General features: G+C 37.8%; 1 protein-coding gene across 3 annotated transcripts in view; it reads left to right on the top strand.

Annotated features, from left to right (window-relative positions):
• LOC149218635 (uncharacterized) overlaps window positions 1-13400 on the top strand; it is a 339705-nt gene that overhangs the window by 122649 nt on the left and 203656 nt on the right. For all 3 annotated transcript variants that reach the window (XM_089384105.1, XM_089384106.1, XM_089384104.1), the window contains exons 4-5: window positions 11498-11579; window positions 11658-11973. In XM_089384105.1, coding sequence (XP_089240231.1) covers window positions 11498-11579; window positions 11658-11973 — 398 coding nt within the window. The remainder of the gene's footprint in view (window positions 1-11497; window positions 11580-11657; window positions 11974-13400) is intronic.

Genomic DNA, 13400 nt, shown 5'->3' with positions numbered 1-13400 from the left:
TAGTGGTGGATGCAAGGGTTGTTGGTCGACCGACTGGAAGAGATGATTGGAGAAAAAATTTCTCCTATTGGGTCACTGATTTCTGGTGGGTAATAGAGGCCCTGTTTTCTCCTAATAGAAAAGCCTACATTTTGTGTTTGATTGTGAGACGTAAATTTGATTTGAATCAACAAACAAATTGCAACATAGATATGTGCACAAAGTTGCAAGATACCCAATATAATTCAACAACCTTTACAATATCATTGAACGAAGCCAATCACTCATTGCGATCAAAGATGGGTAGAGATGATAGTGCAAAAAACCCTTCGTCAGATGTTATTGATTTTCATGGTAGCTAAAGTAGTAGCTATAAGGAATATTTGATGTTGACCACAATGCTTCCATGGATGGTATGATTCTCTCAGAGAAATTCGATCAAGAATGGTATTTAGACTTTGCCCTTCGGAAGGAAGACATTGCATCCTGCACTTACATTTCAATGCGACCAAACCTCTAGGAATTCTTGAAATTGACATTGAACATCTATGAAATCGTCATCTTCCTAAAGAATCTGAAAGGGAAGGTAGCTGCAATGCTCGATAATATGGTAGACGACATTGAGATTTTTGTCACTTGTTGCCTCTACGGAGACTCTTGCAGAGAAATTAATGGGAAATTAATCAAAAGCGTGTCTTCTCTTGAACACGATATCAGAACAATGGTGATTGTGGATGACTGCGTTTTCTACTACTCCTTGAAGCCCCGCAACACCATTTCCATGATGCATTACTAGGGTGACCCCTACGACAAAGAGCTTGACTACTTGTTCAAGCTTCTCCTCCAAGTGTTCGCATTGGAAGATGTTTTAATCTTCCTCAGAATCCAATTTCCTGAACTACAGGATTCTGAATCTGAGATTCCAAGGCAGCTGGACGATCATATCATAAACAAAGGCTTATTCGCTTCTCATCGAAAACACACTCTCGTTCTCAACATGGACGACACTCTACTGAAGGAATCTTTGAAGAAATTGCCGGTTGGCTCCAATTATTTCATGGTCTCTATAGACTTTGAGTTAGGAACATACAATGTTGAGAAATTAGCATTGACATTGGATTCTGATTCAGAGTCTAATTCCGACCTATGTTTACCTTCAACTGTCACTGAGAAAGTTCTTGGGAGGGAGGTCTAGGGTATTTCAGATTGTGATTTTTACCATGAGATGTGTGGATAGAGCTTTTGTGCCTCTGGAAGAGATAAACTACGAGAAATGTGTCACCATGATTCTTGCCAGGGATTTCTGTAGTGCCATTTACAACAACTCTTTCAAAGAGATACAATTTCTTGGATTTAGATATGAAGAATGTGGTCTTCATTGACAATATGTGGTCCTGGAGGCTAGTAGGTGGTTATCATGAATCCTTTCCTTCCTTGAAGATTTGAATGTCGAATTAGCATCTACAAAAGTAGGACAACTAATGAATACATTGAAGTTTATGCAGAAGAAACGTGATTACTTGGGATTTAAATATTTCAAATTACAATGGTGTGATTTATAATGAAGCAAAAAGAGTATTGAAAGTTTTTGTTTTTAAAGAATACAATCGGATAGGTACCAATCAAGCGGGGATTTTGGAGTGACAACCGTTGCAAATTGAGCTGACACCTATCATCCCAAGCAAGTTCATTTCATCATCAAAGGTTACCAAGGCAGTCAAGGGTTGCCACCATTTCTCACTTACAGGTATGACCATTCAATTAAACGAATTATCCAAGTAGCAAAATGAAATCCATCAAATTAAATCTTGAAGTCTCATTTATATGTTTTACTAGTAACTTGTATATATAAAAGGTAATCCCCTTTATATATGAAGGCTAAGCTTAATATCACTGAGCTTGTGAATAAGTAAATAAAAAAAGAGATCATACATTTTAAATGAAGAGTGAAGTTTGAAGTGTTAAGGCACATGAAGGAAAAGCTCTAAAGCTATAATAAGATATTTAATTATTTAAGACCAAAAATTAGTTTTAATGAGATAAAGGAAGGAAGATTCAAGGAAAAGAGATTAACACTGAATTGGCAATCAATTATTATTAATTCAAGAAGATTCATCATGGGAGTCGAAAAATTACCTCATTACCCTTGCTTTGAGGACAATGCAATTTTTAAGGGAGGGCAATTTTGTGAACATACTAATAATAAATCATGATAAGTTAATTAGTGAATGAAACAATGCGTCTTATCAGAAAGACATGTCCATTAGTGAAAAGACACCCCACCTGTTGATTTTTATAGCATTAGGAGGTATTCCTGCATGCTAAGGAGCCTTCAAAATCAGCAAAAGAAATTAAAAATATTAAAAGGAAATTCAATTTTTATATTTGTTTATGTAGGCTCCAAGAAGCCTATGTCAGCCCCACCATTAGAGGTGACCCTTGGTCAAAAGGGCATTCATTTGACCACTGTATATAAATCAATTTGACCTCCTCACTTGGCAATTGAGATAAAACGCACAAGAAGCAAGAAGTCATCTGTTCACACGTGCGAGGGGACAAGAAGAAGTTTGAAGTTGGCCACCAAAATCTGAAGTGGAGTTTGACTCGTTGACAAGCATTGACTTCAGCATTTTCTGGGCTGTTTTGACTGAATATTTGACTGATCTTTGACCAAATTTTTGGGCTGAAAAATAGACGTTGCTGATCTGTTTGAATAAATTTGACTGCAGGTCAACTGTGACAGACTGACTGAGTTTTCTGAGGGAGTTAGGGATGACTTTCGTCCACCTTGACCACTGTTGACCAGAAGCAGAACAGGGCCAAAAAATAGCTTGTTGACTAGATTTGAAGTCTGATATCCTCTCTCCTTTAACCAGGTTTGACTGGTATTTAAGCTTGGAAATTGACACAGATTTCTAGACAATTTCTATTGTAAACTTTGCTGAAGATTGAATTCTCCTTGAAAAAATGTTGGCTGGGTTTTTCCGAAGGTTGGGTTTTCCTAGGGTGATCTTGTGTCTCTTATTGTGTTTGGCTGTCTCTTTATGATCCTATGGTTATTATAGCATTACAGTTGAGATTTTCTATGTATAATTACTTAGATATAAGTGACATAGGATAACTTGAGAATATAAATCATTGGAAGTAATTATTAGATTAGAAGATAAGTTTCTATTATAAGAAAAATCAACATGGTATCAGAGTCTAGGTGAAAGAGCAGCAATGGAGGAATATGAATGCGTGATAAAAGGAAAATCCATCAAGTCTGTTCTATCCTAGAAGAGAGAGAAGGCCCAAGTATACTTGTATCTGTGGAGAGGGTCGAAGCCCTTAACTCCTGTTGAAGATACACCGAAAAGGCCTTAGGGCCTGTTACAGTGGGTCAGCAAGTTGTCTTTTGTGCATAAGGTTGTTTGCTTAGTTCTCTGTTCCCATGCAAAGCACACTACATTGCTGGGATATTCAAATGAATAGCATTTCTCTTTGGGCATCTCACTAAGAAATATATGCTGGCTTTGTAGACTTGTCTTGATATGTAGACTATTTCTTTGGATAAGTTAGTGAGACGGATATGATTGAGGATTCATCACCTGGACAAAATAGCTTTCTGTGTAATATTTATTAGACTACATGGGATTCACTGCCTTGGACTTGTTACAAGCATAAATTAAAGTAGTTAAAAAATAATCACACAGGTCCAAGCTAATCTGGTCTGAGCTTATAAACAATTGGAGGTCAATCACCTCCAACCAAATTCTGTGAAAAAGAACATATCCTTTCCTACCAAATTTAGGAAACTCTGTCGAGTTTCTATATTGTATTTTGCATTGCCTCATGTAGCAAAACTTGAAGCAGATCTTCGTGGGACAAAGTTCAGTTTTGATGATAATTGAAAGAGCATTCATTTAGGAAGCCGAGCTGCCTTGTCTGGGAGAACCGAGATCAACCACCTGAGTTCTTTTGAACATATTTTTACTTTGCAGCCAGAAGTTGTTGATGATTTTTTTTCGTAAAGCAAGATTGCGCTCTATGGAATACCTGAAAGGTATGTCTTGTATAAATATGACTGCATACTGTTATCCAGCTACTTGTGCACTTTAGAAGATGTTGTGAGATCTCCTATACACCCACTAGTATGAAGTAATAGTTTTTGGATTATGGTTCAAAGGCATGATAAGATCGAAAAAAGGGGGATGAACCTAGCATCGAGAACAATTGGCATACTGAAGATAAACTGGTTGAAGTTTTGTGCTCAAAAGTAGAAGTATTGTTTTGAATTGCTCACACCTTGAGAAAATATAGGCTCTTATACAGGAGATGCTTTGTATTGTACTGATGTGATTGCTCGATTTTGGTTGCTGCTAAGCATTTGAGATATGATTAATTTGATTTAGAGGGAGCTAAGGACATTGGAATGCCATCTTGCATTCATGACATGACAATTGAAATGGCATTCATAAGTTTACAATAAAGAAGAGCCCTAGTTCCTCATCCAATTTGAAGAAAGAAGTCCTCTTGTGAAGACCTAGTCATTTTTCAGAACTGAAGATTGTCTTTGTGAAGAACAAACTGTTACTGTTACAAAGAGGTCGAGATACTTAGTTTGAAAAGGGCTGACAGGAATCATCTCTGTGAACAAATTCCATGGACAGAACTTTTTAATGACTCTAAGGGAAGTCCGGACCTTGCTCACACCTCTTGAAGAGTGTTTTTTGATGAAGGAAGTTCTCTTGTAAGATGCCAGATGATTGTTTCTTTACCATGCTTGATACTTTTCTTGGACTAATATCAAGATGGAACATCCTTGATTGTTTGTGCCATACTGAGGCATGGGGACTCTTTGTTTTGGACATGGAAAAGAGAATCTGCATATAACAAAGTTTGTTGGACTTGCCAAAAGGGTGTAAATGAAAAATGTAAATCTAGGGAAGACATGAAGTCTTGGATGAGAAAGCCCTAGTTTGCAGATGGATGATTTCTACAAAGATGGCAAGGATCAAGAGGGAGTTGACAATTCCCTTCAACTCTCAAAGATAAGTAATCTATGTCCTTCTATTTTGATTTTACTTTATTTCTCTTTCTTACATTCTTGTTTTCTTCATCTTCTACTCAATAATAATTGTTTCTCTTATGATATCATGATTAAGGTTTGCAGGAACATTGTTAATATGGTCTCTCAAGTAAGAGGGAGTAGCTGTATTACACAAAATTTGCCTACGTTACAGAGGGAGCACCAGTAACAAAAGAACTTGTTTATGGAAGAAAGATGATGGAAGGATTGTTATCGTGACAGAGGGAGCAACCAAGATCACCACAAGGAAGACCTCAAGATGAAGGATTTTGTCTAGTTTTTTGATGAACTACAAATCCATATTCATGGACCAAATATCTGAAATTGAACACCTCATGTTAATATACATATATGGTACATTGGTACTTATGATATATATTAGATATATCTTAGGAAATGAAGTGAGTATTTGCATAAATCAACGACTAGATCACTTCATTCGAGACTTGATGAAGAAAGGAGCATTTGAGCTCCAATATATATTCATGAATGAATAGATTGTGGACAAATTTGAGCTTAGTATGATGCTAGATGTCTCCCTCATTGAAAGGAATGATGAGGAAGCCAAAAAGGATTTTGGCTGGGTCATAAAGGATTTTGACCAAGAAAAGATGTATACATTCACTTTTGAAGCCAGAAGGACTTGGCTAGGTCGACCAAAAGTGAAAGTTCCAAGGAAACTATATTATTGGGCAGATGTTCTCCTTAGAAGTAAGAAGGACATGGCTATGTTGACCAAAGGAGATAGATGAAATTCACCTTTTAATACCAGAAGGACTTGGGTAGGTCACAAAGGACTCTGACCAGAAAGGTGAATAGTCCAAAGGCAAATTCTCTTAAGAAGTTAAAAAGATTTAATGCCTAGGCTAAGGTCATGACCAAAAGAGTTTTATATATTTGCCTGAGGAGCCATAAAGGAACTTGGCCCACCCTAGATGTTTATGTTAAAATACATGCATCATTATGACAAGCTCATGAAACTTTTCTTATGAAGGAGAATTCCCAGCTAAAGGGATATCTGTTGCAGAATACCTCCCTCGCTAAGAGGGAGTGTTGATTTTTGTAGTGTCGGGAGGTATTCTCTCATGCTAAGGAGCCTTCAAAATCAGCAAAAGAAATTATAAATATTAAAAGGAAATTCAATTTTTATATTTGTTTATGTAGGCTTCCAAGAAGCCTAAGTCCGCCCCACCATTAGAGGTGACCTTTCATCAAAAGGGCACTCATTTGACCACTATATACAAATCAATTTGACCTCCGCACTCGGCAATCTGGATAAAACACACAAGAAATAAGTCATCTGTTCACATGTGCGAAGTGACAAGAAGTCTGAAGTTGACCACAGAAATCTGAAGCGCTGTTTGATTCATTGACCAGCATTGACTTTGGCATTTTCTGGGTTGTTTTACTGAATTTGACTGATTATTGGAGCGAATATTCTGGGCATCCTTGAATGAACTTTGAATTTCTGGGCTGAAAACTGGATGTTGAACGATCTGTTTGACTAAGGTTGACTGCAGGTCAACTGTGACAGGTTGACCAAGTTTTCTGAGGGAGTTGCAGGGCTGAAAAACGACTTGTTGACTAGATTTGAAGTCTGATATCCTCTCTCATTTGACCAGGTTTGACTGGTATTTAAGCTTGGAAATTGGCACAAATTTCTAGACAACTTATATTGTAAACTTTGCTGAAGATTGGATTCTCCATAGAAGAAAAGTTGGCTGGGTTTTTGCCAAGGTTGGGTTTTCCCAGGGTAATTTTGTTTCTCTTATTGTGTTTGGCTGTCTCTTTATGATCCTATGGTTATTATTGCATTACAATTGAGATTTTCTATGTATAATTATGTAATGATACAAGTGACATAAGATAACTTGAGATTATAAATCATTGGAAGTAATTATCAGATTAGAATAACAGTTTCTATTATAATAAAAATCAACACCACCTAGGTATTTATAACAAAGGGCCCTCATTTTAATATTCATCACTCTTATTTATTCTATCAATCAATATATTTTTATTATAAAATAATTCTGTCTACACAATACAAACAGGGATTGTTTGTTACGCTCTTCCTTGCAATTTTTGCTTTTATAACCTTTTCCCCAGCCTTCTCCTCAAACTTTGAAGGTATTCTGCCCTAATAGGCCCTATCACTGCATTTGGTGCTTCACATGGGGCTACCTGGCCTCTTGCATCAGGAAAGTGTTGTTTCGGCCTTTCTGTTATGGATACATCGTGTATGACTACCTTTTAGGTTTAACTTAGCTTCATTATTTGTAGGTAATTACTTCGGCTGACGTAATATGTGACACACGTTTTAAGGGTCATTCATGAGGATGGATCCAGTTCCCTGGCCTCCTAATTTTATGTATTGCTGCATGGTTGCATTTTAGACATTATTTTTATTTTATAGCTATGCGTACTTGGGAAAAGGTGCTTAATGGAGTCCCTTGTTGTACTGCACCTGATGTTAGAGTTCAGTCCCATTCACTCTTTTGATCATTTGTGGAATATAATGATTTTTTTCTTCGTTCTGTTTGTGTTCCTAGTCTTTGTTTTGATCAGTGTTGAAAATATCGGTATCAGCAAAATATCGGCGAGGGTCCAGAAAACATCTTATCGGCAATATCGGCGAAAATATCGGCAAGCATAAAGCATGCATAATATATTCATTTTTTTTCTTCAGATTTTTAAACATATAAAGCAATAACAACATGAAATAAACACATTGGCGCATAAATATGAAGAAAGCACTGATATATATGATGTCAAATAGAAATGATACATCAAAGGCGATACCAAATCCTGCTGATCTTTGATAATTGTCCAATCAAGGACTCAAATGTGGAGAACCAATACAAAATAACATCACATATATAAAAGCATCTCATCATCATGAGTTATATGTAGCAAAACAAATAAAACTAGCAACTATCTATCTGAAATCACTGCTCTCTCCCCCTTTTACGGGAAAACATGATGGGTTGTTTGCCAGGCCTGCCCCTAGTAATAGAAGGCCCTGGCCCTGCCTTTGCACCTAATGTCAAATAATGAGTGCTAGGTATGGAGCTGTGCTCTCCTATATCTATAGCAGATGGTGTTGATGCTGATGCTCCCACAATGTCCTCCTCCTCTTCCTCCTCCTCCTCATGCTCCTCCTTTGAGTGCTACTCCTCCTCCGAGTCCTCTTCCTCTTGCTGCCCTTGTTCTAATGGATCATCTGGCTCTAACCATGAAGGTGACTCCTCCAAGATGGGCTCCTCAGACTCCACCCTCCACCGAGACAACACATCAATATTGTCTAAGGAAATGGCATCTGGATCCATTGGTGCTTCTATTTGCCTCACTTGAAGTCGGATGTTGTAATGCACATACACTAAATCACTGGGGCGTGCGAACTCCAACCTGTAAGAGTGTCAAAAAAACTAATGAGTTTTGACTTTCGACTCTTGACACTTGAAGGTCATAAATTAAAAATTAAAAATTACAATAAGTGTAATTGCTCAACTGAAGGCTGGAGCTCAAAGTTATACCTGTTGCGCTTTTTTGTGTGTATTTTCTCAAATACACTCCAATTGCGCTCACACCCTGAAGAGCTACATGTTTGACTCAAGATTCTTATGGCAAATTTCTGCAAATTTGGTGCCTTTGCACCATAGCTTCGCCACCAAATATCTACAACAAAATAAAGAAATAAAAAATTCAAAAACTTAAAACATAATTAAACTTTCAAATAAAAGTTACATAATTGAATTTAAAAAAATAGAATTATAAGTAAGGAAATTCTAAATTGAAAAGTCTAATTTCTAATGAGTGATGACTTGTCACTTACGTGGCATGAAGAGGGTCCTTTCCCTAATAGCATCATCAAAGCCAAATAAGTCAACACAATCCCGATAAAACTGTATCTCGCGATTGATTTTGCTACGAAGCTCAGGATCAGGTAACATCCTATGAGTATAGGAATGGAGCCCTTCCATCACCTTGCCATCAAAATCAAAGCCGCATTTGTATGAAAATGCAGGGTTGAGGAAGAGTGTTGTTGCATGAATGGGTCAATGAAGCATCCCTGTCCACCGACTATCAATCACATCCCATAACATCATATCCCTATCAAGGCCAACAGAACCCTTGTCTGCATAATAAGAACGAATGGCCTCCTTGGCCCTATCCATGGCCTCATACAAATAAGCCATTGCAGGCTTCTCCCCATCTACCAATCTGAGAACCTTTACTATAGGTTCACTAACTGAGCATGCTTCTTCTACTCCATGCCAAAACGTCTCAGAGTACACCATTTTTGCAATGGCTTTCCTGTCCTGTCTCCTGCTGTATCTACAATTACGCTAGTCATCAGACACAAACATTTGCTTCAACTCGAATTGACATTGAAGCAAAGACTGAAGAGTAATAAAGTTTGTGGCAAAACGTGTGATCGCAGGACGCCACAACTCCTTGTTTCTAGTGAACTTCCTCATGAGGCTAAGAACAAAAGCATGGTTATAAATAAACTTGGGGACGCTCCTAGCCATATCAACCACCTCCTTGATGAAGGAGAGTTTCCCCATATCCTCAAGCAACAAATCGAGACAATGTGCTGCACACGGAGTCCAGAACAATGTGCGATGCCTCTCCATAAGCATCTTGTTGGCAAAAACATAATTAGCTGCATTGTTTGTTATGACTTGCACCACATTCTGCACACCAATCTCCGAATGAACCCATCTAACAACTCACATATCGTTGCTGCATCTTTGATATGTTCTGATGCATCCACTGATTTAATAAACATGGTATGTTTAGGAAAATGTACCAAGAAATTTAGAAGGGTCCTACCCTTCCTATCTGTCCAACCATCAGACATCACTGTGCATCCAGTGACTTCCCATTTTTTTTTCAACTCCGCCAATCTAGAGTTGATGTCCTGTTTTTCTGCTTGAAGAATTGGCCCCCGCAACTCCTCATATGTAGCACTTTTGTACCCTAGGCCCACAACAACGATAGCATCACACATTGGCTGCCAAAATGGATTGGTTTTGGTGATGCTGAGAGGTAAGTCGCTCCAGAAAAGACACCTCCCCATGACTCTATCTGCTTCTTGCTTCTTTTTTTTAACAAGTGATATTATGCCAGGTTGTGATCCATGTCCTGTTCGTAGAACAAAAAATGATGACCTCGCACTAGCAGTAGCAAGTGATGCTGTGGAGCCCCTCCCACTACCCTCAGCATCAAAATCAGGAGAAGACATCCCGAAAGATCTACCTGCACGGTCAGCCTTGTTTCTTTTGTCTTTTTCATCAATTGCCTCAAGAGCTTTTTGTATAAGCTTTGGACTAGAAACTGTACAAATCCCAACATCATGTCCAGTGAGTCTAGCCAGATGGTATTTCAATCGTGTAACCCCTCCTGTCATCCTGGTCCCACACAATTTGCATGTAAGATATGCCCGATTTGTCCCACTGTCAGGCTCCCCATACTCCCAAAATGGGTCCAAGGCTTTTGGCATATTTGAATTTTGTAGTGAGCTAACTCAAACTTAGGGCACCAAAAAAAAATTGGAATTAATAAGTAATAACCACCTCATTTTACAAAATATTTTTTTTGCTATATTATTTGCAATGTGAATTCAATGAAAAACCATAAATGACAATAAGAGGGTGCATTTGAAAGTTAAAAAAAAATGGAGTTTGCTGTCCAAATATGGAGAAAACCCTTGCATTTGCTCATGGGCATGAAAATCATAGCAAATGAAAAAAAAAATCAAAATTTTTGTAGGCAAATAGGCAAGCAAGAATAATGCTAAAACTATCAAAAAATTCATTAACATAGAGGTTTATTTGAACATACCTATTAATGGAAGAAATGCAATTGTCTCACTGTTTTTCAATCTTAGATAAACAAAATCTTCGTTGTTGGTGGCGATAATGGCTATTCAACACTCAAATCCTCCTTGGCAGCAAGCACATAGCTCTCCCCTTCCTTCTCTAGCAATCAGAAATGAAAATGAATGAAAAAAAACAAAATCGGCCTTTTCTAGCCGCGGCGGCAATTTTTTTCTGTGCCTGGGCGATATTTTGCGTCGTAGCGCGATATTTTCCCGAGATATCGCCGATATTTCGGAAATATTGCGATATTTTCGGGGAGACAAAATATCGTGATATTTCCTCGGCGATATCTTGTCTCCCCGAAAATATCGCGATATTTGCGAATATCGGCGATATTGTCAACACTGGTTTTGATTACTTAAATATTTGGGGAATGTCTTAATTCTCTGTCATGTATAAATCTTATTCGACCAATACCGACAAGAGTTCAGTACTGTAACAATTCCTCGATCTATTCTTTGATTTTCTTTGATAATTATTTATTTCCTACAGTATTTTCTAAATCTGCTTGAGATTTTGTAGTGTGGTTGACTGAATGATTTTTAGTTTATGATTTCAGGCAACTTTTTAAATACGCAGAAACAGCATGTGCACTGAAACTTTCTGTTACTGGTGCACTTGGATTCAGAACAGTTCATCAGGTAGTCATAAGTACAATTTTTTAAAATTTACTTTGCGGGTATTTTTGTTGATTTAGTCTGTTTGTTCTTTTCCTGCAGAGAGAAGCAAAGGCTCAAATGGTTCTTGTAGCAGCTTCATTGGATAACAAAGATCAGAAGGGAAATTCTCTGGTAGATGATAGGAGTAAAATTCCTCAAGTTTGTGCCAGAAGTGAACTTTTCCCTGATAGTTATGGAGACAGTGATATATTATTAGCTCCAAAATTAATTGAAGAAGTGAAAGATGGTGGAATTGCAACAACTGTGGACAATGTTGATGGAGGCAACCCGAAGATGCTTGTTACCATTAAGCAGGCAGTGATACTGGCACAATGTCTTGATATAATGAAGAGCACACCAGATGATGAAATGCAGGGTATGCCTTCAATAATGCTGTTTGAAGCACTCAATTTTCTATAGTTAGAGAAGTTATATAATTTCAGGTTTCTATTATGTTTATTTATTAATAAGATAGACATTATAAATAGATCATAAAGAACCCTAATAATGAATAATTAAAAAAATATGAGATAATAGCATGAACAAATAAATATGATTCAAAGATCATGACTATTTTGAAGTATATTTATACTTGTGGGTGAACCCTTATTATACATCATCAATTATATATGTGAGGTGTATGCTTGCTTATACTCAGCAGTCACTCTCATTGTCAACATCTGTACTGCCATCGTCTAGTCTGCAACCATCTGTTTCCCATTCAGTACACAACCATTGATATGCAATCCATCGTACACAGCTGCCACCATCTGCTGCTACAAATTTGCTGTACATCAGGCCCCATTCCATACATTTGCCAATTCCATATGACCATATGATTGATTAAGTATATCAGCAGAAAATTGAGCACAGTATGACCACCAATCCATCTGTCCAGCTGAAAGTTATTTGCACACCTGTGATTGAATTCTGCACACTCACACTATCCCATCGCTTAAGCACGAATAATTAATCAACCGAAATTAAAATCTCGCCTCCAAGAGCAAGGACATTGGTGCACAATTTAGATATAATAATTTAATATACCAGGTTGGAAAAAATGGGAGGGACAATAAAATCAGGTTATTGAGGAGCAGCTGGAAGTTGAGAAGTATTTTCAATGGAACAATGATAATCTAAGGCAGCAAATTACATAGAACAATGATGCATCAAAATAGGAAATAACAGAAATAGCAAAGAATATCAGAAAAAGCAAGGGTGCACTAAAGGATTATATTTATCAAAGTGATGAGGCGCTACTGGTTCTCATCAAATAGCCTAGCCTTTTTCCAATGTGACTTTGCCAAAATCACCCCATGGTAGCCAACACTAATAAATGTTACCCACCAAAAATTGGGTAACCCACAGGAGAAAACATTTCTCCACCTTAAACGTCAGCCAGCAGCCCTATATGATTAGCATGACATTATGCCAATATCCTCCACTTCTTGCTTTGTTCAGATTTCTCTCTCCCATTTGGAATTCTTTCTTGAAAGGTGGGTCATCCATCGGCAGGTACTTCAACCATTTTGTAATCATGTGTTGTCACCTAATGTTTTGGATAGACTAATATGCATCAAGGGGTGAATTGGATGATTGACCGATCTTCACTATATTGTTGTTCGCTCACTTCATTTGGGAAGTTCAGGCCTGTGGGGGAGAGCACCCCGCTCCAGAAGCGCGCTCTGCTCGGGAGCATGCTCCCTTAAAAAATTTCCGCTCCCTGCCTTTCTGCAAGAAAAAGAGAGAGAGGTTAGGGAGCGATCGCTCCTTGACCGTTCTCGTTCGCTCCCAAAGCAATTT

The sequence above is a fragment of the Pinus tabuliformis genome, chromosome Q (assembly GCF_031772625.1).
Source record: "Pinus tabuliformis cultivar Carrire ecotype Pingquan chromosome Q, CPIR1, whole genome shotgun sequence".
NCBI classification, from domain to species: Eukaryota; Viridiplantae; Streptophyta; class Pinopsida; order Pinales; family Pinaceae; genus Pinus; species Pinus tabuliformis.
The sequence above is the reverse complement of the archived record's forward strand: the minus strand, read 5'-3'. Positions and strand labels throughout refer to the sequence as shown.